Raw genomic sequence first — 25,719 nt, 5'->3', positions numbered from 1 at the left:
CCTGTGTCTGAGCAACTAGGAAGCACTCATTCTTAAAAGCAAAACTGGGAACATATGAAATTTCCCTAACAGAAGCTTTCCTCTAAGTCTGCATTTTCTGTCTATTCACAAGTAAGCTGCCTAGGGTAATGTTCTCTATAGGCAGTAGCTATTAATCTTTGACTTTTTTTTTTTAATTAAGAGGCAACAAAGCTAATTTTAGGTTACTGCTAAAAACAAAACCAAAAAAAAACCAAAAAAAACAAAACCTCTTACTCTCAATAACTGATCATCTTGGAAATTGCAGACTTTGTTTTCATGCTCTGCCTAAAAGTACTCTGTCTATGCTGGGAGAAATCTGTAGATACCAAGTTTGATATTTGAAATGTGCACTTTGGCAGACCTCCATCTAAAGGTGTATTTTTTATGAAGGATAAAGAGCAGCTGATTATACTCACAAAAACCCCAGAGGAAACAGACTCTGTTGATGGTAACTGCCTACAGTGGAGCAGGAAGAGCTCAAGTTTCCCTCTCCCTCCAACCTTTGCTCTGATAATTACCAACCAAGCCCTACCAACAATATTTCATTTGATGAACCAGCAAAGTGCCCGGAAAGAAAGGAAAAGGAAGCGCAGGGCACTTCCCACGAGGGTGGGGGAAAGAGGTTCTGTGAGCTTTCCCTACTGATTAGAGCTGGGAAAGTTGATCTCTTTTCAAGCTGTAGATGAGGCGTGCTGCAGTCACGCCTCCCGCTGCCAGCCCAGCACCGGGATCTTAATCAGTCACTATGAAAACTCATTAGCTCCACAGCAATGAGTCCTCCACTGCTGAAGCTTGGCGCTGTGCTTAGTACCATGGCAATGATCTCAAACTGGATGTCCCAAACTCTCCCATCCTTGGTAGGACTGAACACCACGAGGATGTCGACGCCAGATACCTTAGTAAGTCACTCCAGTGGGTTTGGCCATCTTGGGAAGTAAGTGCATTAAATCAGTGGGCTTGATTCTGTAAACTGCAAAGGCTGAGATTATGCTTCTCTATTTACAGGGCAGCTTCAATGATACAATATTTATGTGCTAACTTTAGTCATGGATATTTCTTTGTGAACACTTTAAAGTTACACCAAAAAAATAAATGGACTGAGAAATTAGCTGTGAAAGGAAATATTAGACTCATTAAATTCTCAAGAATGATAAGCTTTAATTTAACTATATTAATCTGAAGTTTGGAAGGATTCTTTAAGAAATATGTTTTGTTTTTTATTATTTTACTTCTTTTAATGTCTGTAAAATTCCCCTAATAGAATACATTCTATCTAATCTAATTTTACTATAGCAGTCTCTTTCCTTGGAATTCAATTCTTGTGACTGTTTGCAATGCCTTTAGTCTGAGAAATCAACTTCTTTTAAACACGAATAAAAAACCTCAGCAATTTAAAGCCTGCCAAAAAGACTTTAAGAGAGCTAAGAAACACAAGGAATATATAACTCACTTGATAAGATCATCTCCCTTTATTTTTTTTTTTATAAAGACCTCCTATCATAAGTCAAGCTCCTATAGTCTTTGTTTACCTAAAATTAATGTCTTTTTAACCCTTCCCACAATATAACAAAGTCTTTTCTGGTAATTTGAACCATGGTTTACTTAGCAATACTCTAAAACCTTTCCAACAAAAGGTTTTTCAGACGGAAGTTACAAATTCAAACAGAAGGAATATCCTTGGAAAAAAATTTCCCTGCTATCAAATAAAGGATGCAGAAAATAGTATTTGGAGCTCTTTCTCTTTTTATTTTTATCTATTTTTACTACTGGATTATTAGTCAGTACTAAAAACTCAGATACTAAAATAATGGTAACCCTACATTTTCAAGAGTTATTTGCAATTATTACTAATAACTAATCTATCAATGTGCAATTAACTGAGGAGAGTCAAATCAAATTAATTATATAATTTACTAGATTCACCCAGTGCTTAGGGTACCAGCAGAGCACATATGAGGCACACTTTGACCCACTTTTATGTTTACCTCCCTTAGGTCACTTATGTCACCTCAGCACCTCTATGGTTGAGTTTCCCCTCCTTACCTGTATGATGTATGTATGGCAGGAGGAATGTAAAAAGATTTCTAGTTACAAAGAAAGCATGATAGGTCATCAATAAACAATTATAAAATCAATTTACATTATATAATATATACTGTGCCCAATTTTCTCAATGTTCAAGAACCTTACAGTTCTCAGCACCTTAGTTGAATTAATTCTTTCAGAAAATGAATCTAAGAAATTCATAAATGAGTCATATTCCAAACTTGGTACCTTGGTTCTGATATGTATATTTTTTTGTGTATAATGGACACTGGTTTTGTTATTTCCTATTGTTGTTAATGGGGGAGAATCAAATTTCTAACAATATGCATGATTCTTTTAGGACTTCTAGTTATCATGTAAGGTTACAGTAATTCAGTTTCTTTACTTCCTGATTAGTAATCTGTTGTTTGAAAAATGTAAAGCATTGCTATAGTCTGGTTCTGATACAATCAAATTTTCCTTTGAGTGCCAAAAAAAGAAAAAAAAAATCAGGAAAGTTTATACTCTTCACTAAAAATAAGAAACCAGCTTGCAAACTTTTTTTTAAATGCTTTATAGCAGTAGCATACTTTATAGAACAATGGTCTATGACATTTCCTTACCTTAATTATTGAAGATAATTGCTCATACCTTACAATTCCCATGGTGAAAAATGAATGAATCTGTATTTCCTAGATTAAGATCATAAAATGTTAATGCTGGAAAGGATTTCTGAAACCATCCAGGCCAGTTATCATCACATTATTTTTGGCAGCAGTGTCTTTTTTCCCCCCAGAATTAAATGTAATATATGCTGAACAAGTATTTGTTGAGCAAACCTGAAGTGGAAATCCAATTTGTAAAGCAGGTCATGGGTCAAATAATAAAGGATGGGGGGAGGCATTTATTGGGCTTCTACCATTGGCTCCTTCCCCACACAATCAATCCCTTGCCCTAGATGAGATTCCTCCAGAGAAATCTTATAGCACTCAAAAGCTGAACTGGAAGTATAAATGAGCTAATCCAACAGCCTCATGCCGCAAGTAGGAAGAATGACCCAAAATGTGGGACTGAACAGATTTCCCCCAGCTGGTGAATGACAGAGGCATGGGTGGACGCAAGTCACCTGGCCACAGTCCTGTTCAGAGAAATGGTCTCCTTCTTCATGAGTCCCTGCCCCTCCTGGCCCTGGTGTCACAGTAGGCTCTTTCTGCTCTGCTCAGGTGGTTTCCCATAATCCTGGACTCCACCTCCCTTAGACAGAATGGTTAACCGTACCCTTCATCGTAGGTTTGGTTAGGATGTCCTGCACCTTTAAACATTCTTGATCTATGTTCTCACTTTATACAGTCTGAATGGGATGAGCCTGCAATTGTGTAAACATAAAAAAAAAAAGATGTCTTAAAATTTGTTTTGTGGGTGCTTATGGGATGTGGAGATGGTAAAAAGTAGAGATTTACACAAATATCAAATCTTTAGAAGGGTAGTTTCAAAAAAGCTGGAAAAAAAAGTGGGTTTTAATAATTAAATGCAATTAAATCTGTTTATAGCACGTGTCTCTGAAATAGTGTCCATTTGATGGTCTCAAAAGCTCAGAGGTTTTTAAATTTCCAGGATGTTTTTGTTAATAAGTAGTTAAATACAGCTCCTTATTAAAGGAATATGCTCCCTCTTGTTTTTGTTAGAATCTTGAAACATTTCTTTATTCTCCTCTGTAGTCCCGTTTGCTTTCTTCTTTCCTTTCTTTTTTCCTTCCAATTTATCACTGGGCCCATCAGCCTTTGGAGAAGCTGGTGTCTGCAGAGGTGAGAAAGCTCAGGCTCCCTCTGGCACTTCTCTCTGATGCAGAGAACTGGCCCTTGAGGCTGAGCTTCTGAGAAATCCACCTCCCCCCCACTGCTGTGGACTCCACACCACGAAGAACCTGGAAAAGAGCAATTAGGCCAGCAGAGGACATTCAGCAGACACCAGCTGTCCCCAGTCAGCTGTGCTCCTGTGGTGACAAGAGGCCTCAAAGGGAACCTGTGGGCAGAAGTGATTTGTTTTGCCACAGTTTCAAACGTCCAGCTGACTTTTCTTCATAAATAACCACTTTAATGAGTTAGTCAGTTTTAAGTTCTTTAAAATGAGTAGAATACCCTGATGCAAACTCCCTATACTTTTCTAAATATCTTATTCTCAGCTCACTGTCCTTTTTCAGTCTGAAGACCCCAGACTTCTGTATTTTACAGACTGCTTTTCTTCCTCAAATCCTTAGGCAATATCCCTTTTGTGAAAGGACAACTAAACAAATTAAAGAGTGGGAGATGGATGAGAGAACAGAACTGCAAATCTTGAGAGCCACAGAGAAAGAGATAATTGCCTTTTTGGACAAGAACTGTGACATGGGCTTATTTACTGAGTAGATTTATTCTTGTTTAAGTACTTAAAGCACAAATAGGGCCAAGAGGGGAAAATTACAAAGATAGACATTTAGGTCAAGCCCCTCGGGTTTCCCCCAGTAGAAGGGGCTGCCTAGAGAGCAGCAAAATTCTTACCATGCAGAGCTCGAATGGAACTACGGTAACAGACAGAAGCATGAGAGTGGAAAGACACAGGACCAGATACAACCTCTGAGTCTTTCCCAGCTCTAAGTCTCTTTATTCCAGAACATGAGGTGTCCAACCAACCTAAACTTTTATCTTTGTTTTTTGTTTGTCGAGTTTTTGTTGTTGTTGCTTTAATGGTTACTTTTCTTAGAGGCTTGAGGTTTCTTTGAGTGAAGAATATGCATTTATTTTTAAGAAAATACCACTTTATTGGGGAGCACTGATACTGTTTCAGATTGAAGTTTGCCTGAAAATAGACCAGTCATGCAGACAAATAATGTTAGCTAAGACTTGGTTTTGCCAATGGGCCAGGCACTATTTCAAGTGATTTACAAGTATTAACGCATTTAATCTTTATAACAGCCCCACCAGATAGTAATAAAACCTATCTTCATTTCCCTAAGGGACGCTGAAGCACAGGAAGTTTGAGTGGTGGAGCCATGAACCGAACTCAGGTAGTCCTGCACCAAAGAAAACTGGGCACAGCCCTGGGGACAGCCTCTAGGACAAGCCCCAGAAGGAGGGGCAGCATGCTGAGTGACCTTTCACTGGTCACCACCTCTTAACCAGCTTGCTCTCCAGGATTACCAGACCATTAGTGGTTTTCCAAGGGTTCAGGGAGGAGTCTTCCCATTTTTTATTCTATTTTGTTATACTTCTTGTTATAAAGACAGCTTTTAAAGAGGTGAAAATCACGACTCTCCTACAGAAGAATCTGCATTTCTGATTTCAGTTCCAACTAGTCTCAGATGAGAAATAGGAAGAAAACTGCTGCTATGCAGTGACATCTTTATTAACACATCCTCCAGAGCACAGCTTCTTTCAGCGTGGTCTGTCAACATCTCTCACTCCTTTCCTCACATTTCTCCTCTCTTCACAACGAAAGCCATTAGCATGCTAAGCCACATTTCACTCGGAGACCAAACCTATCCTCAGACAAAAATTTATAAGGGGTTTCATCACTTAGGCATCTCCACTCTAAATTGAATAGCGTCTAACAAATGGATTTTTTTGCTGCTTTATTTTCCTTACCTTACACACCACTCTCAATAAGTAGATTCCTTATTCTTTTTTTTTTTTTTGCCTCAGTCTGTACTTTTATGAAATGTCTAGAAACTCAAGATAAAACATAAGACTAGCAATGTTCCACTAGCTGATTTGGTTCTCTTAAAAGGATCAGAATTCTGTCCCTTGCCTGCCTCTCCACCTGGACCCTAAGAAATGATTGCAGCGTCCGCCACAGGAATATCCAGTTGGGTTTTGCTGAGCTGTTACTGCTAACAACTCCTCCAGGTGCTAATTGCTACTTATTTCCATACTGTTTAGATAATGCCCTTCACCTGCCAGGGTGCATTTCCTCCAAAGCAAATTTTCTGGCTATGGGTAAATGGACATAGACTATCTGACTCATTCATCTGTACAGGATGAGAGTAAAGAGCTCTGGGCTGAAAGTGGAAGAAAACTGGTTTGAGTCCTATACATGACATTTACTAAATGGAGGACTTGAAAAAAATTGCTTATGTTGAGTTTCAGCTTCCTCATAAGATAGTGTGTATATCTAAGAGTAGTTGATTGAAAAAAAAAAAAAAAAAAGTGAGACTAATACAAAGGGAAGGATTTTAAAAACATAAAAACAAGTTGAAATGCAAGATGTTTGTATTTATTTGTACATTTACCTCAGTCCTTAGGATCTTTCTTTTCTGCTACAAAGACCCAGGAGTTTTGGGAGAACTCTCACCCAGTAGCTTTATATTTATAAAGCATGGCTTGGTAATTAAATTATAAGCAAAGAATCCAGACTTGAAATCCAATTGTTAAAATTATCATTTTAATTCTCCTATTTAGAACATTCTTAAATATTTCATGAGTTCTGCAATATTAAAAACTGCTAAATAGTTCATTTAGTTCTTCTAATTAACACAAAAGGTTCAAAGAGAGCTGCATCAGTAACCACTGTGATTAGCAATGCTTTGGATAGCAATAAACCACATGCACCCTCCAGGTCCAAGTACTGGTCTTCATAGCAGTTCAGAAAATGCTTCCAGGGTTATCTTTATCATTTATAAAAGGTAATTTCAGACCACTGGTGGGCAGGGTGGTGGTTAAACTTTCAGTCTCTGACATCGAAGTACAAATCCCAGCTCTGATTATCCCCTGCATGACCTTGAACAAGTTCCTTACTGTCTCGGTTTCCTCAACTCTAAAATGGGCAGTATAGCATAACCTCATCCATAAAGTTGTAATATTCAAAGGCAACAGTACATGCAAACTTCCAAGTAATGGCTCGAGCTCCATAAATGTTTGCTATTACTATTACGGGAGTTTTACAGACACTGGAATAATTGCTATTACAAGTTAAAATGGGAGGTCTTTTTCCATTGGTATCCAAAAGCTGTCCAAATATTTCCTTCCACCTGAGGTCTTGGTTGGTTTTATTTTGAGCCTCTTTTCAATGCCAGTATGGATGCCCGAAAAGAGAGCACCAGAGATACTCATAAAACTTCCTTTATTTATCACTGACCCTGACACAGAGGTCTCTATCAAAACCCATAGGACTGTCAGGCACTCATCTTTTATATTAGCTTTTTTCTCTTTTGAGTTACCTTTGTCTTGCCAAAGAGGTAACTTGTTATAGTTGCGATCATTCAAACTAACTCTGTAGTAGATAAGGTCAGGGCTCTTTTCACTGATTCTTACAAGAAGACAATTGGAAGTACAAACAAGGCTGGAGTCCACTTTTATTAAGCTGACACTTCAGGGAGAATGCTAAATGAACATCAAACCCTCTTCACCTTTCCTGTTTCCCTCATTCCAGAAAGCAACTGACACCTTGCCCTGTCATGATAAGCTCCTCACTAGTTAGCCAAACACTTGGCAAGTGAACACCAATATTAATGCTGCCAGGTTTAATAATCAGTGTTTGCACTGCTGTTAAAGAGATAATATTATAATTGGGTGACCCCTAGTCCTTTATCCAAAAGCTAAATTTATCCTGGTAACAAGACTTAATTTTCTTACATGTTGGAGATTTGTGTCCAATGTTAGGTGAAACCTAGGTGAAACTATAGGACCCATGTCTAGATATATTAATCCCATACCATTATGTAGCTTAAACCTTTCATTTTATCACTGAAACTACTCTGCTAAACTATTCCCATCTCCATTCTGTAATCTCTGCATTTTTCTTCCTTAATATGAAAAGGATAATATGATAATCTTTAAGATGCTTTCTGATTCTGATAATAACTCTAGGTACCTATTTCTATCCTAACTGGATATTCAGGCATAAATGTTAGAAGGAGTAGGAGAATGAAAAAGAAATGGTCATGAATCCAATGCTTCAGAAATAAAAGGCAGCATAGGACACTTCCATGAATTATATGAAAAGGGAGATTAAAAAGAGCACTGGCACCAACTGCTTCTCATTATAGATCAAGGACAAGGACTATGACACCTTTATGAGTTTCCTGAGTTTATAACATATAGCTTCCCCAGTATTTGTTCATGATTGTTGTTGGAAGGCGTATCAGCACCCTGTAGTGATTATTGCCAAAGCCCTTGAAAAGAAAAAGAGCTGTGTGTTGGTGGATGGTATGCAATGACCTGGGACAGAATAAGTTGGAGATTATATCTGTTCTGGTGTGAACTCCAGAGACAGAAGATCTCACAGACCATAGCAGATCTATGGAGAGGGAAGTCAGCTTGGTTTAGTCCTTTAAAGGGTTTGCTTTAACCTGGTAAAACACTCCAGTCTATGGGCAAATATCCAAGCCCAGTACACTGAGCATTTTCCAAGACAGTCCTCTGCTGGCCTCCCTTCACCTCTTGGTTCCTAGCCTCATCTCAGCTCCCAGCCCTCAGGCTTTCTCTCACCCTCCTCAGCCTCACACCTCCAACCTGATTCATGAAATACCTTATTTTCTAAACTAAATTCATCTCTTTCTTCTCCTGATCATACAAGAAATACCTATCTGCTGAATCCCTGGAAAACATAGAAGGACAGAGAGAAAGGCTGACAAATTTCAGATCCCAGCTGTAGAAGCAAGCCAGAGCTTAGCTAGGAAAAGGCCCATTGATTTATCTGATTATTTCCACAGGAAAAACAAATTTGGATCAAACTGGATGGTTTGTCTACAACATCTGTTAGGTAGTTTTTTCAATATCCATGATTGACCCTTGAAAACAGTTATCTGGATGTTCAGCATCATACTGATATGGCCATAGCATAATTAAAAGCAAGACTCTAGAGCTGCACCGTCCAATGAAGAGGCTACATGTAGCTATTGAGCATTTAAGATGTGGCTAATTCAAATTGAAGTCATAAGTATAAAATGCACAATTTCGAAGATAGTAATTTTAACTTTTCTAATAGGCTTAAAAAAGTAAAAATTACTTTATTTCCATTGGACAGTCCTTCTCTGGAACATACTGCCTGGCTTCATACAAGCTAACTGTTCCCAAGCATGTTAACCCATTTCCTCTTCTGTGAAATGGAAATAATAATTCCTGCTTCTTAGGGTGCTTCACTGTACTGCTGCATCATCAAGTCAATGCATGTGAGTTGTCCCTTGGACTAGAGCCTGATCTTGAATAAGCAACATTCTTCAGCCTAGGCAATCCCCAAAGAGAAACTTAACTGAAAGCCAAGCCACTAATAATCTTAGCAGCTGGAGGAATGAATGAGTGCCTCTCTGGGCAGTACATCATGGCATCCACAATGACTTCTCCTTATACAATGGAGAGTGTATGTTTAGCAGCACCTGCGTGGCTCAATCGGTTAAGCATCTGACTCTTGATTTCAGCTCAGGTCATGATCTCATGGTTCATGACATCAAGCTGACAGCACAGAGTCTGCTTGAAATTCTCTCTCTTCCTCTCTCTCTCTCTCTGTTCCTCCCCATCTCTCTCTCTCAAAATAAACACTTAAACTCTTCCTGAAAAGTAACTAGATAAAAAACAGGAAACTTATCTTTGTACCTGATAAAATATACTTAATATGATAGAAAATATCTAATATGTCTAGCAGATGAATATAAACTAAGCGTTGAGGGGCGCCTGGGTGGCGCAGTCGGTTAAGCGTCCGACTTCAGCCAGGTCACGATCTCACGGTCCGTGAGTTCGAGCCCCGCGTCAGGCTCTGGGCTGATGGCTCGGAGCCTGGAGCCTGTTTCCGATTCTGTGTCTCCCTCTCTCTCTGCCCCTCCCCCATTCATGCTCTGTCTCTCTCTGTCCCAAAAATAAATAAAAAAAAAAAAAAAAAAAAAAAAAAAAAAAAAAAACCTAAGCGTTGAAATAAGACATACGAAAGGCAAATAGCAATACTAGACAATACACATGAAATGCCTAATGAATAACACAGAATAGGTAGAAACCATAAGGGTTTAGTAAGCTGAATGTTTATGAAAGAGGTATTCCAATAAGGAGAAACAAAATGAGTAGCATATAAAGAAATGAATCAAGGTAACATACTTTCAGGACACACATGGACCAATTTGTTGGAAAGAAGTTTCCTATATAGGAAGATACAGGAGGTAAAACTAGAAATGTAAATAGGAGGCAGACTTTAAGCCGCCTCATTCCTAGATGGGAAGGCCACTTTAAGCTACAGTTCTAGGGAGGTAGGGTGATAAGTACACAGAAGTAATTTGGGAAGATGGATTTTGCAGACCATGTCAAAATACTCTTTAACCTCTCTGGGACTCTGCATCCTTTGCAAAACCATGCTGATCTAATCATTTTACCCTGTATTCTTACATGCTACTTTTCCAACTTTATTAATAATTGGCTCTTCAACGCATGGGAAGTGCCCTGGGATAGGGCTTTGCTTCAGAATATCACAAGTGAATAATCAGAAATGTGTATGTATGTGTATATACATATATGTGTATATATATATATATACACATATATATCTGTATATACAGATATATACATACATACACACACACACACTACTATTATTTACTGTTGAGAAAGACAAGCTAACAGATCTTATGTAGAGAGACTGGTGATATGTGATTAAGTGGTTATCAGATGCTTCTAAATTGCACTGCCATGTCCAAATACGACAAAAAGCATTAGGAAATGTTGTAGGGTCAATAAATAGTTACTAATATAGCCCATTAAAAGAAAAATTGGGGGTGCCTGGGTAGCTCAGTGGGTTAACTCTTGATTTCAGCTCAGGTCATGAACTCATCGTTGTGAGACTGAGCCCTACATCAGGCTCCGTGATGAGTGTGGAGTCTGCTTGGGATATTCTCATTCTCTCTCTCTCTCTCTCTCTCTCTCTCTCTCTCTCTCTCTCTTCCCTCTCTTCCTCATGCACACACGCTCTCTCTCAAAAAGAAATATTTTAAAGAAAAGAAAAACTCTCCTGGGGACAGATAAGGAAGGTGTAACTGAATGAAGTTATGCTGCCTATAGAAGTTGTAGAAGTTGTTTAATCTTTCTTTTTAAAGAATAAAAACAGAAACTTTATCAAAGAGGATCCTTTGTTTAAAATGTTACAAACCCACATTCTCTTTATCCTGTAATGGGGGTCTGTGTTGTGTGTTTGCTATTGGTTTCCTCAGACCCAGATTAGTCCCAAAGAAGGGTGGCAAGTGTACAGTTCAGCACAAGACCCTGATGGACGATGCATTTGCACAGTGGTGGCTCCAGAACAAAACCTGTGTTCCAGGGATGCCAAAAGCAGGCAGCTTCGCCAACTTCTGGAAAAGGTACGTGTCCTGTCCTCCATTTTTTTTTTTTTTTTAATCTACCGTTCCTTGAAAAGGAAATGCAGGAAAGCAGGCAATAATGAGGAAGGTCCTTCCAATTTTTGTCCCCCTTTCTCAAACTTTTTTTTCCTTCCTTGAAAGGAGTACCTCAAGATTCCTGCTCTACTGTTTATTTTTATTACTTTTTATTTTTCTGTCTTACCTTCTTAAGACTGGATATCTATCATATGCCTTAATATCCAGTTGGTCTCTTCTTAAGGGGAAAAAAAGGCAAAAAGTCTTATTCCTATGCCAGAAATTTATCCTCAATTCCCAGGATCACACTAGGCTGTTTGAGCTCATGCATTTGAATCACATTAACAACCTTGCAAGGAAGTTAAAATAATGGAATGCAATATGCAAGCTATCTGAACAGATAATGAATAATTTCAAGTATTTATCATCATTCTCTAAGTCATTCCTTTGAACATTAAGCTCTTCAATTTCATTCAACAGCAATCTCTCCATATAATTTACTTAAGCCGATCCATAACAATCAAATGCAGAATGCCCTTGATTTATTCTTTTTTACAGATAAAAGTCAGCTCATGAAACATTATTTATGTTTAGTTTGAGGAGGAAAAAAAAAACAATGAATGGTTCTTTCAATTATTCTCATTCAGAATTTCAGTGTGTTGGGCTCTGAATATAGTAGGACAGCTGGGTGGCCAGACTGATGGTAAGACGGCAACATGTGGGAATTTTAAGTACCTTCAGGGATAATAAGATAAATTAGGTAGTATGTGCTTTTAGAGAACATCATGCTCAACCATTCACTCACTGCAATATCATTTCTATGATCATTCATACAATGATGGCATTGAATAAAAACTTTTTAAGGAAAGTTAAGAGAAGCCAGAAAAATGAAAGCATCAAATTTGTTAATATAGACATGCCTACTTTATGCAATTTCAAGCTTAGCAACAATAACTTTCTTCTACTACCATATAATGAAAATAAATTTCCTCCATGTACATTATTTGGAAGTCTATTGATGCTCTAAAATTTTAAAAAAGCTTTTTTCTTGTTTTTATAAAATGATTAGTCCTGTTTTCCCTCCCCCTCTCCTCAGAGCTATCATCAATCTATCGATTCTCTCTTCTTATGGCTCTTTTTATAAGATCCTATCTTCCCTGCTCCTTCAATATCTGTCCCCCAGACAAAAGCAAATGTCATTTTCATTCAAGTTAACGACTCTAGCTAATATGCCTCTCAGCTATTAGAAATCATGACAAATGAACTGTGATTTTTCTTGGGTATACCTTACCAATCTTGGTTTTCTTTATTTCTATGAAAAAAACTCCAAATATATAGTTTAATATTGTTTGGTTACTAGGGATATTACATTAGTAAAAAGATTTAATCTTTTAAATCCAATTTTGCTTTTCTATTAAATTTGCTTTTCTATTAAATATTTCCCCTCAAATTATAGACTTTCTGATCCTATATTCTTTTTCTGTGCAAAAGCACCTTTTTTCTATATCAACTATGGTGAGGAACATTCTTAGATACTCTATCCTTATTTTTGTTATTGTTTTTCAATATAGCATTACATATCCATACCTCCCCCCATACAGATTCAGACATCTCTTCTGAACCTGTTGGGAAAAAAAAAAAAACAACACAGATTTCTTCTGAAATCATCTGAGAAAGTTCAAATAAAGCGTTAGAAGGTGGATAATACCCTCTACAGGTCCAAAGTGAAATGTACTCCAGAACTATGATAAAACCGGGAATTAGTGTAGGATGAAGAAGGCAAAAAATTACAACCAAGGAGGTTGACCACAAGCCATCACTGATACGACCACCCCATCTAATATGCAACGTGTTTAATGATTTAAAGAAATTCTAGAAAAATCACACCTTTAAAAAGTCATTGTATGTAATTAACAAAAAACCCCACAAAATTTATTAACAAAATCTAGGTCTCTACAAGTTATGTTTATTAAATTTACCATTTGAGAGTATTATAGGAGGGAATAGTAAAGGGAATAGTATATAGGAGGGAATAGTAATAGTAAATTATGTACATTACTTGGAGTGGGCTGAAGAAGGGAGTAGCACTGATTTGCTGCAATGATCCAAAAAAAAAAAAAAACCCATCTGAAATAAGCACTCCTTATTCAGACTGAGCCAGTTTTTCTTATTGACTTCTCTATAGTTTCACAAATATCCAAGGCACCGGATGGAAAACCGGAGCAGGAGTTTAGGCCGCCCACTCACCATTAACCAAAGAACTAATTTAGGCACATAATAAGGAAATGTTTTTAAAGATTTATTTATTTATTTATTTTGAGAGAAAGCATGCACATGAGAGAAAGAGAATCCCAAGCCGACTCTGCACTGTCAGCGCAGAGCCCAATGCAGGGCTTGAACTCACAAACTGAACCGTGAGATCATGACCTGAGCTGAAATCGAGTCGGACACTTAACCAACTGAACCACCCAGGTGCCCCTAAGGAAATGTTTTTAACAATATTGATAACAGTATTTCCCATATCTATATCCACTCCATTCAATCCTCACAGCTGAGGAACCTGCCCTTGTAAGTTTACGTAAAAAGAAACTGCTTTTTGAGGTTAAAGAACCTACCAGTGTCACTCAACCAGTGTATTATGGGGCTTTACCAGATCAGTTCTGTGTTTTCTCAACACCATGCTAGTGTCATCCAGACTGTCACAGGTGGTACCCATACTAATTTAAGCAATGTTCTGTCAAATATTTTTAACCATATCTACATTACTTAATATTTAAAGAATTACAATTGTTTTCCCAATATTTCAGGTCTTAATATGCCCAAACTACAACTGTTCATTTAAAAAAATGTTTGTTAGCAGGGCACAGGTGGCTCCATCGGTTAAGCATCTGACTCTCGATTTCTGCTCAGGTCATGATCTCACATTTCATGATTTCAAGCCCCATGTGTGGCTCTGTGCTGTCAGCTTGGGATTCTTTCTCTGCCCCTCCTCTGTGCTCTCACTCTCTCTCTCTCAAAACAAATTAACATTTTTTTTAAAAGCCTGTTAGTTGGGGCACCTAGGTGGCTCAGTCGGTTAAGCATCCAACTTTGGCTGAGGTCCTGCTCTCGTGGTTCACGGGTTCGAGGCCCGCACTGGGCTCTGTGCTGACAGCTCAGAGCCTGGAGCCTGCTTTGGATTCTGTGTCTCCCTCTCTCTCTGCCCCTCCCCCACTCATGCTGGGTGTGTCTGTCTGTCTTTCTCTCTCTCTCTCTCTCAAAAATAAATAAAAACATTAAATGAATTTTTTTTTAAATAATTAAAAAGTTTGTTAGCTGTGTAGCTTCTCTGTACAGTTGAAGATGTCCTGCATGTCTAGGACAGTATCTCCCAAAGTGTGATTTTTGGAATAGGATACCAGTGACACCCTCCTAGTAAAATGATTTTAAGAAACTCTATTCATGATACTTCACTCTTGAAGATTTCTACCACACAGTTTAATACTAAAGGTTCTGTGAAGACCTACAGCAAAGAATTTCTATTTAGTTTTGTTAACGTCAAGGCTATCCAAACATACTGAACCATAGTCTTTTTTTTTCCCCCCGAGTAACCGCAACCTTAATTATGAATTAGAGTGAAAATTTAAGTTAATTTGTTAAGTTCAGAGAGGCCTCAAACATTTTATTTATACAAAGATCCAAGATAATTAGTTTAAAAAATTATTAATGAAGGGAGACAATGAGCTTGCTGAACGATGTAGAGAAGGGTCTAAGCACAGGGACACATAGGAAAAACTAAACTGTAAAACATCAGAGATAAACAGAGTCAAAGAGGAACCACAGCAGATGGGTGTCCTTTCTACAAGTGCAACTATAGGGATCTAGTATCGGGTATCATCAGGAAATTGATCCTGGGGGTGGGAGGGTCTCTGTAAACAGTGGAAAACTAAACATTCCTAGGTATAGTCATCAGACAAAGCAAAAGACAGCCCAGACCCAAATCCTCTCCAATTAGACAGCTCCATCTCTATCCATTATCCCAAACGCAGCTCTTACAATTATGCATATTTCTACAATATAGAAGGCCACAATTCTCCCAGTGCGTTTGCCCCAACACAAATAAGTTGAAAATTAATAGGGCAGAGGCAAGATAAGAGAGGCTGTTTTAATTTTATACAGAATATTTCACTTGCCTATCATTTTCTACTTGTATGGACTCTGCCCAACCCACGGCATTCCTAGGAAAGTATCAGTCATGCCAGTGATGGGCAGCTTCAGAGATGAATGCCATATTCAAATGTGTAGATGGTTTCTTTAATACAAATGGCTTTTCTTCATTCATACTTAACTGTAATGAAGTTCAAAATTATTTTGAAAGCATTACATTTATCCAAGATGCAGTTACATCTCCAGGTTTCAATGCTGTCTCAGTAATTTTGTGCTCCACTGAAGATTTAAAAGAATGAAGCTTTCTAAGTACGAATGATAGCAAATTAAGAAATATTTGGGAGTCACGTACTGCTACAGTGTCACAGTGACAGAAGGAAGGAACTTTCCTTAAAATACTAGTAACTGGGGTGCCTGGGTGGCTCAGTTGGTTAAGTGCCCAACTCTTGGTTTGGGCTCAGGTCATGATCTCATGGATCGTGAGTTCGAGTTCTGGCATCGGGTTCTACACTCAGAGTGTGGTACCTGCGTGGGATTCTCCCTCTCTCTCCACCCCAACCCCCACTCATGAGCTCTCACGCACTGTGCATGCTCTTTCTCTCAAATAAATTTAAAAAATACTAATTACTTATTACAAGTATTGGAAGCATAAGATAATTTTAACCAACAGGTATTTATTGAACAATTATTCTGTGCCTGGTTCTGTGTAGGGTGTTGGGAATAAAAAGTATGAATAAGATGCAGCTTGTAACCTTTGGAGCTCACAGAAGGGCAGTCACTTCTGTGCTCCCACCCAACATATATTACACAATTAATTTTAATATAAGCTAGACTATCATATGTCTTGAGAAGACAGGATTTATAAAGGGCAGGACTATGGATCAAAACAGCAGAAAAAAAAAACAGGAAAAGATAACCTTCTTTAAAAAGAAAAATAGAGGAAGTATGCAAGCCACGGCAGCAGAATGCTCTGCCTTCTTGGAATGTTCCAAGCTGAGGAATGTACCAACAATGGGCTCTTCATAGCTAGCTAGTCCACTGAGCTTTGTGACATACCTGATGACAAAAATTTGTGTCTGAATAAATCACTCCTTCCTTATTTTCAACTCACAATTGTTGCAATGAAAAAAATTTTTTACTTATTGCATAATACATATTTAAAAATAAACAGAATAGAATAATGCATAAAAATCTATGAAACAAAGTAAAATTCATCTCAAAGTCCACCACAATTTTTTTTGGTGCTTTCATGTTTCCATTTCATGAAAATAAAACATATAATTCTAGGCAGATTTATATATATTCTGTTTAACAGGGACTCCTTTCTACAATATTTATTACTTCTCCTCTTACCCACATTTCACAGAAAATTAACAACCCAGGGGTGCCTGGGTGACTCAGTCAGTTAAGCATTCAACTCTTGATTTCAGCGCAGGTCATGATCTCACGGTTCATGAGATCTAACCCTGCATTGGGCTCTGCACCGTAACAGTGTGGAGATTCTTTCTGTGTGCCTTCCCTGCTCACTCACTCTCTAACTAAATAACATTAAAAAAGGAAAACAACCCAGTATGTATTCTTCTAATCTTTAATACCTTTCTCCACCATGATTTTTTGCTTATATGCCCCATTTTCTTTTTTTTATTATATGAATTTTTTTGTCAAATTAGTTTCCATACAACACACAGTGCTCATCCCAAAAGATGCCCTCTTCAATACCCATCACTTACCGCCCCATTTTCTTTTATGTGTATGTTACACACACATACACACACACACACACACACACACACACACACACACACACAAGCTCTTCTCACTTTTCTCATGGAAATTTCTCCATGTTGAGCAAAATTTAATAAACACAGGAATCACTTGGGGATTCTGATAAAATGCAGATTCTGACTCAGTAGCTGTGGCATAGGCCCCAAAATTGTATATTTTTAAGTTTCCCAAGTGATGTCAAACTTGCTCTGTACACATACTTTGAGTACCAAGATATAAAAATCTAGCCTATCCTTTAAAATAGCGTATTTATACTCCATTCCACAATTCATCTAACAGCTCTCCAACTATTAGAGGTTTTCACTTTGTTTTGAGGTTTTTGCTGACACAAAAATTAGAGCATGTTTCTTTCCTCATTTTTATAGGTCATCCATTTCCTACTTCTACATAGCCTAGGGCCCAATAAACCTAACAAGGTACCATCAGCTTAATCTGTGTTTACTGCCTACCTACCAACCATTTGACCGAGCTGCTATTTTCCAGGTCTCTTAAACAGTACGCTCTCCAAGCTTGGAGGCGTCCCAGCATTGCCACCATGTTTCTCGGTCAATTCAATCTCACCGTTGGGAGAACTTAGGATGTCAAAGAAACCATACAGGAATGAATGTGTTCTAATTCTGTTGGACATGTCACTATCATCCACAGTTGCTAAACATCCCACATCTTGAAGAAATCAGAGTTAGTACTTATAGAAACAAATTATTTTAACATTTAATGGCTTGGGACATCATAAGCTTGCAAAGTCCTAGAATGAAAATTCCGTATTTCAAATTTACTTTTCTGATTAAATTCTTATTTGAAGTTATTTATTTCTCTCTAATCCTAGGATGTCAATTTTATTATTATTTCTTGCCTCAGTTTAATTTTCCCTTGCTGCATTTTTTGAATGTTTATCATAAAGAATTGTCTTGAAAACCTATCGTGTGGGGATACAAATACGGATTTGGCACTTACAGTTCTTTGTCATTTTTGCTACTTCAGTAGTGATTGCATATACTTGTAAATAGACAATAATGTATAGCCAAATGTTCTTGTTTAACAGGTTCAGAACATGTCCCAGTCTATTGAAGTCTTAAACTTGAGAACTCAGAGAGATTTCCAATATGTTCTAAAAATGGAAACCCAAATGAAAGGGCTGAAGGCCAAGTTTCGGCAGATTGAAGATGATAGGAAGACACTAATGACCAAGCATTTTCAGGTAGGTTTGACTTCTGCAATCTTGTCAATCCAAATCAGACACTGAGTGCAATGGACAGCCAGCATGGCCATCAGCTAGAAATAACTGTGCATCTGCCCATATGTGCAAGGTTAAAGACTCACTGGGGACATCAATCATCTCTCCACTGAAACTGACCATTAGCTGGTAGGAATGCATAGAAGTCTTGCTATAAAAAGAGCATAATCCTCCTAGAGTTTGGTGGAGTCTCTGGATAGATTTACAGGCCATTCAATATCTAAGACAAGGGGAAATCTCAAAGAAAATTAATAACTAAATTTATCAAAGTTTTTTTCTGATGACTTAATGCCCTGCTAATATGAGGAGACAGAGAATATAAATTATTAACAGAGGCAACAATACCATTATTAATATCATACAAAAAAAAAGAGGGCTGTTTCCTAATTTTATACAAAGTCTTCTCTTAGACTTTAATTTTTGGCAATTATCCAGAAACACTGAAAATAGAGGAATAGTGTTTTTAAGCATGCTATGTGGACTTTTCATACCTATGTGTGACAGTGCCATAGATTTTAAGAATCTGACTATGATACTACCATTTGAATCTCTATTAAAATAAATTATCTGCCTACAAAGGGATAGCACATCATTTATAGGACATCCTGTGGTTTTACAAACATAATGGTTTGTTTTCCCTCCCTTCTGTCATGAGTGAGATTCACTGCTGATGGTGAGGGAGTGGGCCTGAGTTTAAGCATCAGAAGTGCTTTTCACACAGAATTGTGAGGGCAGGGAGCTAGGATGTAACAGGATCTCTGCACAGCACATTTTGTTATGGCAGATGTTTTCATGGCTGTGTAATTATCTTCATTGGTGCTCAGGAGACTGAGTAGGGATGTACAGGAAGCAGTTTCTTCACTGAATCAGTTTTAAAGTTATACTAGAGAGGGGTGCCTGGGTGGCTCAGTCAGTTAAACGTCCAACTTGGGCTCAGGTCATGATCTCGTGGTTCCTGAGTTCGAGCCCTGGTTCAGGTTCTGTGCTGACAGCTCGGAGCCTGCAGCCTGCTTCGGATTCTGTGTCTCCCTCTCTCTCTACCCATCACCTGCTCACTCTGTCTGTCTCTCTCTCAAAAAATAATAAACATACATAAATACATAAAGTTTTACCAGAGAGGTACAACAGAACAGAGGAGTAAGAAAGTTGAGGGTACTAACAGGAGATGAGGCTCAAGTGATGAATCATGAAGTTTAAATTGAAAAACAAAGCTATTAGGTTAAGAAATTAGAATTAGAGCAAGACTTAGAAGATACGATAAATGTAAACACAATTGGAAATGAGAGAATGAGTGAACTGGATGAGTCCAGAATTTATGGGGGAATGGTAAACAGCAAAAAATAAAAAAATAAAACAAAAAATAAGGCTGAGGAGCAAATGAGTTAATGCTAACCAATATTTATTGAGCATGCACTGTGTACAAGGCAGTGCTGGGCCCTCTGCTGGATATATAAGGATCTCTCTTCTATAAAAGACAACTAAAACAAGGCACATGAAATTGACAGCAAATAGAAGCATAAATATTATTTAGCAGCACAAAGAGTAATTTTATTTAATTTCATTTAGAGAACATCGGGGAAAAGTTATAAAATTTGGCAATTTTTAAGAAGGCAGTTTGGACCAGTCCCCCCCAACACACACACCAAACAAACAACCACCTGAATCACAGAGGATATGAGAAAAACAGAAGATTAGAAGATTCTCAGTGTTCAGGGTTAGGGTGTAGACTGTGGAGGGGTAACATGAGCCCAATGCCAAGGCCATCAACAAAGCAGGAAATGGTAAGCTGGCACTGACAGCATAGGGGGAGCACTCCCAGAAAGGAAGAAGGACCCAAGGAGAGGTGCTCAGGGTGTCGGGCGCGGAGTAAAAATTATTCAAGCTCAGATGGACAGTGCCGAACTCTGCGATGCCAAGGGACAGTTTTAGGATGCCAGGCCTGGCAGGGTTGGAAGCGGGATGAAACATGTGCATCTGTGGGAACTCTTGAAAGAACATTGAAACAGAAAGATACAAAGCTGAGACAAAGTCAAGGCAATAATTGGCCTTTTCTAGAAGTTTGCCTAGTAGCAGGCAGGCTGCCAGTAAGAAAACTTAATTTTCAGGCAGCACCATATGAAGTAATGATTTTGATTTTACATGTAATCCAAGTAGATACTTGAGTTATACGCAAAAATCCAAATAGCAATCTTATTATTTTTCTGAAGAATTATATTCAACAGTTTTGACAAACCTAAATACATAGTAATTAATTTAATCCTCTCAACAATACTATAAAGTAGGTTCTATATTTATCTCCATCATTCAGATGAAGAAACTGATGTAGTTTTTTCAGCCTTGTATATCTAACATGCATCAGAACCACAAAGTCCAGCTCTAGAGGTAAACCTCCTAATGCCAGTGCTGTATTGCATCTGAGTAGATTACGATGAAGTTTAACGATAGTAATGACATGCTCAGTGTGTTTGCTGAATTTATGTATTCCCTGAGCCTGACGGCTCAGTCAGATTTATATATCCAGTCAGATTTGGCACTATGTCCTGAGGTGCCATATTTGAGAAGAACTAGAACATTCCAAAAGTCACTTTAACATCAAAGAATCCTTTTAGACTGAAGAAAATCTTCCTCTGGTAAACTATTTTCAACTTATCAAAAATACTGAGATTTTTGTCTTCTATACTCCTTTGAGAGAGAGCATGAGTGGGGTAGAGATGTGGAAGGAGAATGCATGAGTGAGTGAGTGAGTGAGTGAGAGAGAGAGAGAGAGAGAGAGAATGAGAATATCTTAAGCAGGCTCCACAGTCAGCACAGAGCCCAATGCGGGGCTCAATCCCACCACTCTGGAATCATAACCTGAGCTGAGCTTAAATCAAGTGTCTGACACTCAACTGACGAAGCCACCCAGCCACCCTCTTCTACACTGTTTAAGACGGAAATCTTGTTGTAGGTATCATACTTGAGACTATCATTCTTGTATGAAGAGATCACGGTTGGGGAAAATAGTCTAGCTACAACCTTTGCTACTGTAAGAACAACACAGCAGAAGGTGAAATTCTAGAAGAAATTAATAAGTAAAGATCTATGCTATTCTCCTTTAAGCTTTTAAGTATTTGACATGTATATTGGTCAAACTTTCCACTGTTCCCTGACTAGCATCCAGGGTTTCAAAACTCGTTACCAATAATCCAATTATGAATTTTTGAAAAGATCCAAAAAATACAATTACCTAGTTTTATTTTGTTTGTTTTTTTGGTTCAGGGGGAAGAAAAAGTCACCAAAATTGTGACACTGAATTGCTCTCTTTTCAGTATTCCCACAGTGTAACATTAAACTCTTCATAGTAACTGTTGCTATAATATGCAGCAAAGGCTACCAACAGAACTCTTATTAAAATCATAATGAAGCAATTGTGTTTTTCTTTTGGAATGCCACAGAATGCTCAAACTACTAAGTTTATTTCAAAATGAGCCACCAAAATGAGTAAAGCTATGCAATTCCACCTTTTCATTGTGATATTTATGAAATCTTTCTCATTATTAAGACTTTGTCCCTCCCACTCAACAATGGGCATATATACAAATTCAAAAAATTCTGAGCTTACAGAACGAGTGGAAACTTCCCCACAAGAAACCTAAGCCCATAAATCAGGGCAGCAATGGGAGCTCCTGCCATTTTAATGCGTTTATAGTAATAACATCTTCCAAATGTAATTTTAAAATGCAATTTTCAGCTCCTTAAATTAGTTAGTGTGCAACATGGTTCCTGACAGCACGTATGGATTATTCTCAAATGATCTGCACAGTGACAGCTCTTTCCACAAATGAGACCATCTGTAAAAAAAACTCACAACTGAATCTCACTCATGAAATATTTTCACTGACCACCACCACCAAATTAAAGGAAAAGAAGAAAAGGTGACACACCTAGAACTTGAAAGTAAAAACTGCAGGTGGGGCTCAGTTCCATGATGCTAGGAATGAGAGACACCATGTTGCCAAATATGCTTCTTGTTCTCCAGATGAAAATCAACTTTGCAGTTTCGAACAACTCTGTACGACTAGGTCCTGTGTTACATAAACTGTGAGCACTTTGGTCCCTGAAAGAGTTAAGAGAGTTAATTCACTCCCTGGGTAAGCAACTCTGCCTTCCTTAAAGAGCTCTAAATTATCTATGCTAAGGCAAATGGAGTCAGAGTGTGGGTAATATTTCAAAATGGTAAACAGCAACATGCATTTCTTCGAGATTTGAGAAGCTTTTCATGATTTATTATGCTTGCTGAACTTACCTTCCTAATGATACTGTGGTAAGATGGATATTAAGAAGCGTGAGGAATACCTGAGCACTCTGGAAGGACAGAAATGGAAACATTCTAAGTGTTACAGAAAAGCTGTTGTTCTAGGATCCAAAATTTCTTCTAAGTACCCCCATAACAGAGACAATTAGTCATTGGGTAATTAGAGTTGACATAGGATATTTGACCTATTTCTAGTAATTCATAATTGAAGATGGATCCTGATTTTATTTGCTAAATAAATACTCCATTGTTCGCTTTATAAAATGCTCCTAGAAAGTGAAATAACACAAACTATTAAATGCTACTGTAAGAAGTTTTTGTAATTATGATAAGGATCAATTTAATAGAAAAGCACCTAACCATTTAAAGAGAGGTTCTAGTACTGAGATAAATGGATTTACTACTAATGATCACAGTAGCCACTTACATTTTCACAGTACTTAATTTCAACCAAAAATCAGTACGATTTTGATCTACTTTGATATACAAATATTGAATCATTATGTTGTATACCTGAAACTAATGTAACGTTACATCCTGATTATACATCAGTAAAATTTTTCTTCTAGTTTAAAAAAAAAAAGGAATTTTAAATCTGTTTTAATAATCCCCTTTAGGTATCATATTAAAAAGAACGTAGCTGCTTGATCTGTTTAAATGACTCTCAAAAACAGCTGCCTGCTTTTTGCAGGAGTTGAAAGAGAAGATGGATGAACTCCTGCCCTTGATCCCAGTGCTAGAACAGTACAAAACAGATGCCAAGTTAATCACCCAATTTAAAGAGGAAATCCGGAATCTGTCTGCCGTCCTCACTGGGATTCAAGAGGAAATCGGTGCCTATGACTATGAGGAACTGCACCAGAGGGTGCTTAGCCTAGAGACCAGGCTTCGCGACTGCATGAAAAAGCTGAGTGAGTACACCAACATGTTGTGTTTTTAAGTGGTTTCAATGAAAACTGCATTCCTACGCTCTGCAAATAGTCATGAATACCTATTACAGGGAAACCGATGCCTGCTTTCTAAGTGTAAAGTAAGTATTCCTCAATGAGTTAAGCATGCCTGTGTAATCAGTATTATTTAAAGGTTGCCTAATTTTCAGAGCACCCTGTTACCATTTGGTGACTTGAAATAACACAATTCTATTGGCTATATGATAATATGGGATGGTCAATCATTGCTTGCCTAGAGGGGAGGAGAGGCAGTTTTGGTAGTGGAGAAAGAGGCTAGGAAAAAAGTTACCCTGGGACCAAATATGAAACAGCAGTGATTAAATCAAACAAACGCAATTCCTGTATTATAGACAGAGGCCATGATTTGGCTGTTCTGATCCACACAAGAAATAAAAGGGAGACACTTACTCAAATACTTATTCACTACTTTGCAAAGGGCCAAGCATGTAACATGAGATATGGACTCTAGCTCTTGACTCCTAATGGTTCAACCTGGTCTAAATTCACAAACTCTTCTATTTTATTCATGAGGTAGTAATTTTTCAGATGAAATCATCCTGGGACTAGTCTCTAACTTAATGCAAAATAAATATGTGGACACAAATTGAATAAAGAGGAATTATTAAATTCATTTAGGAATATTATTTTAGTTGCCGACATGAAGTAACACGACAAAGAGGGCAAGTCAATGACCACAGGAAAGTATTCTCCAAAAGGAAAGAAAAACTTTTCTCGAATAGAAAATAAACTAAAAAGAGGAGTAAAGAATTTGGAAAAGATCATCAATTTCTATTAAAGACAACTCCAGAGAATAAATGTAAACATTTGAAATTTGAATGGCTGACAAATATTTTAAAGACTATTTTACAAATGCAATTCAAATGAAAAAAAGAGTGAAGATATAAAAAGTTGCATTCAGTACAGTTAAAAATGTGGGGAATCACCACATTAGAGGCCCCACTACCATTATCCCAGGGTTTCCAAGAGATTCCAACAAAATTACTCAGAAGGCAATTAATGTAAGCCCTAAAGCTTAACACAGGAACCCTCAGATCTTTATTCCTCATCAGTCAAGGCCCACACTTTTTCACCTTAACTAGTCTGCTAGCAATCATGACTCCAGTGGATTCCATGACTCCCATTCTTGCACCCCTTCACACATTGTTCACATTATTGCCAAAAGGATTTTTTGAAGCCTCAATCTGAAATTACCTTGCACTGCGGAAAATCTCCTAGACTCCCTTACATCCTGTGATACAGTCCATAGCTTATGCGGCCCTCCCTACTTCTTGCACCTTACGTCCTGCCACTCCTCCCCTCACACGCTACATCCCAGTCATGTGTGTTCTCTACTTTCTCATTGCAGGGAGGTGTTGAGATGCTGTCCCTTCTCCTGACAAATTTTATCCCCTGCTTATCCTTTCTGTGTCAACACGCTTGCCATATGAGACAAACTTCCATTCATTCTTCAGGTCTCAGTTTAAATATCATGTCTTGCCACACTCCCTCACTGCTCTCCCGATGTATACTATGTGCCAGCTAGGTGCTCCCAGACCCTGATAGGTCACCAATGATTGCACTTTTCATGCTTCATTATCATTGCATGTGTAACTGGATGGCTATCTTCCTAGATTTTTGTTCCATGGGAACAAGAACAATGTCTATGATACTCACCTAAATCTCATATTCCCCAATGCCTAGAAAACTGCCTAACAAAGAAAAATTACTCAGTGAGTATTTGCTGAATAAATTCTACAACGAGTCATATAGTAACAATTTATAAATTTCAAAGAATAGATATTAGCTATTTCAAGTCTTATTTGAAAAAAAAAAAAAGTTTTCTTAGCCACATATTTCAATCAGGTGGTATAGGACTTAAGACTAAGCTAAGCAAAAGTTATTTATTTGACATATCACTTAAATATTTCCTTATATGTTCTTC

The 25,719-nt window shown here is 37.8% G+C and overlaps 1 protein-coding gene across 2 annotated transcripts in view; it reads left to right on the top strand.

The window, feature by feature from the left end:
- Positions 1 to 791: 791 nt before the first annotated feature.
- Positions 792 to 25,719, top strand: part of OLFM3 (olfactomedin 3) — a 43,914-nt gene continuing 18,986 nt past the window's right edge. Inside the window, exons 1-5 of one of the 2 annotated variants that reach the window (XM_042951711.1) lie at positions 792 to 920; positions 1,511 to 1,524; positions 11,218 to 11,353; positions 18,342 to 18,497; positions 23,519 to 23,738. In XM_042951711.1, coding sequence (XP_042807645.1) covers positions 792 to 920; positions 1,511 to 1,524; positions 11,218 to 11,353; positions 18,342 to 18,497; positions 23,519 to 23,738 — 655 coding nt within the window. Of the gene's footprint in view, positions 921 to 1,510; positions 1,525 to 11,206; positions 11,354 to 18,341; positions 18,498 to 23,518; positions 23,739 to 25,719 lie in introns of both variants that reach the window. The other variant, XM_042951710.1, reaches the window with a different exon arrangement.

Source organism: Panthera leo, chromosome C1 (genome assembly GCF_018350215.1).
Source record: "Panthera leo isolate Ple1 chromosome C1, P.leo_Ple1_pat1.1, whole genome shotgun sequence".
Classification (NCBI taxonomy): domain Eukaryota; kingdom Metazoa; phylum Chordata; class Mammalia; order Carnivora; family Felidae; genus Panthera; species Panthera leo.
Note: the sequence above shows the minus strand (reverse complement) of the source record. Positions and strands in the feature narration are given on the sequence as shown.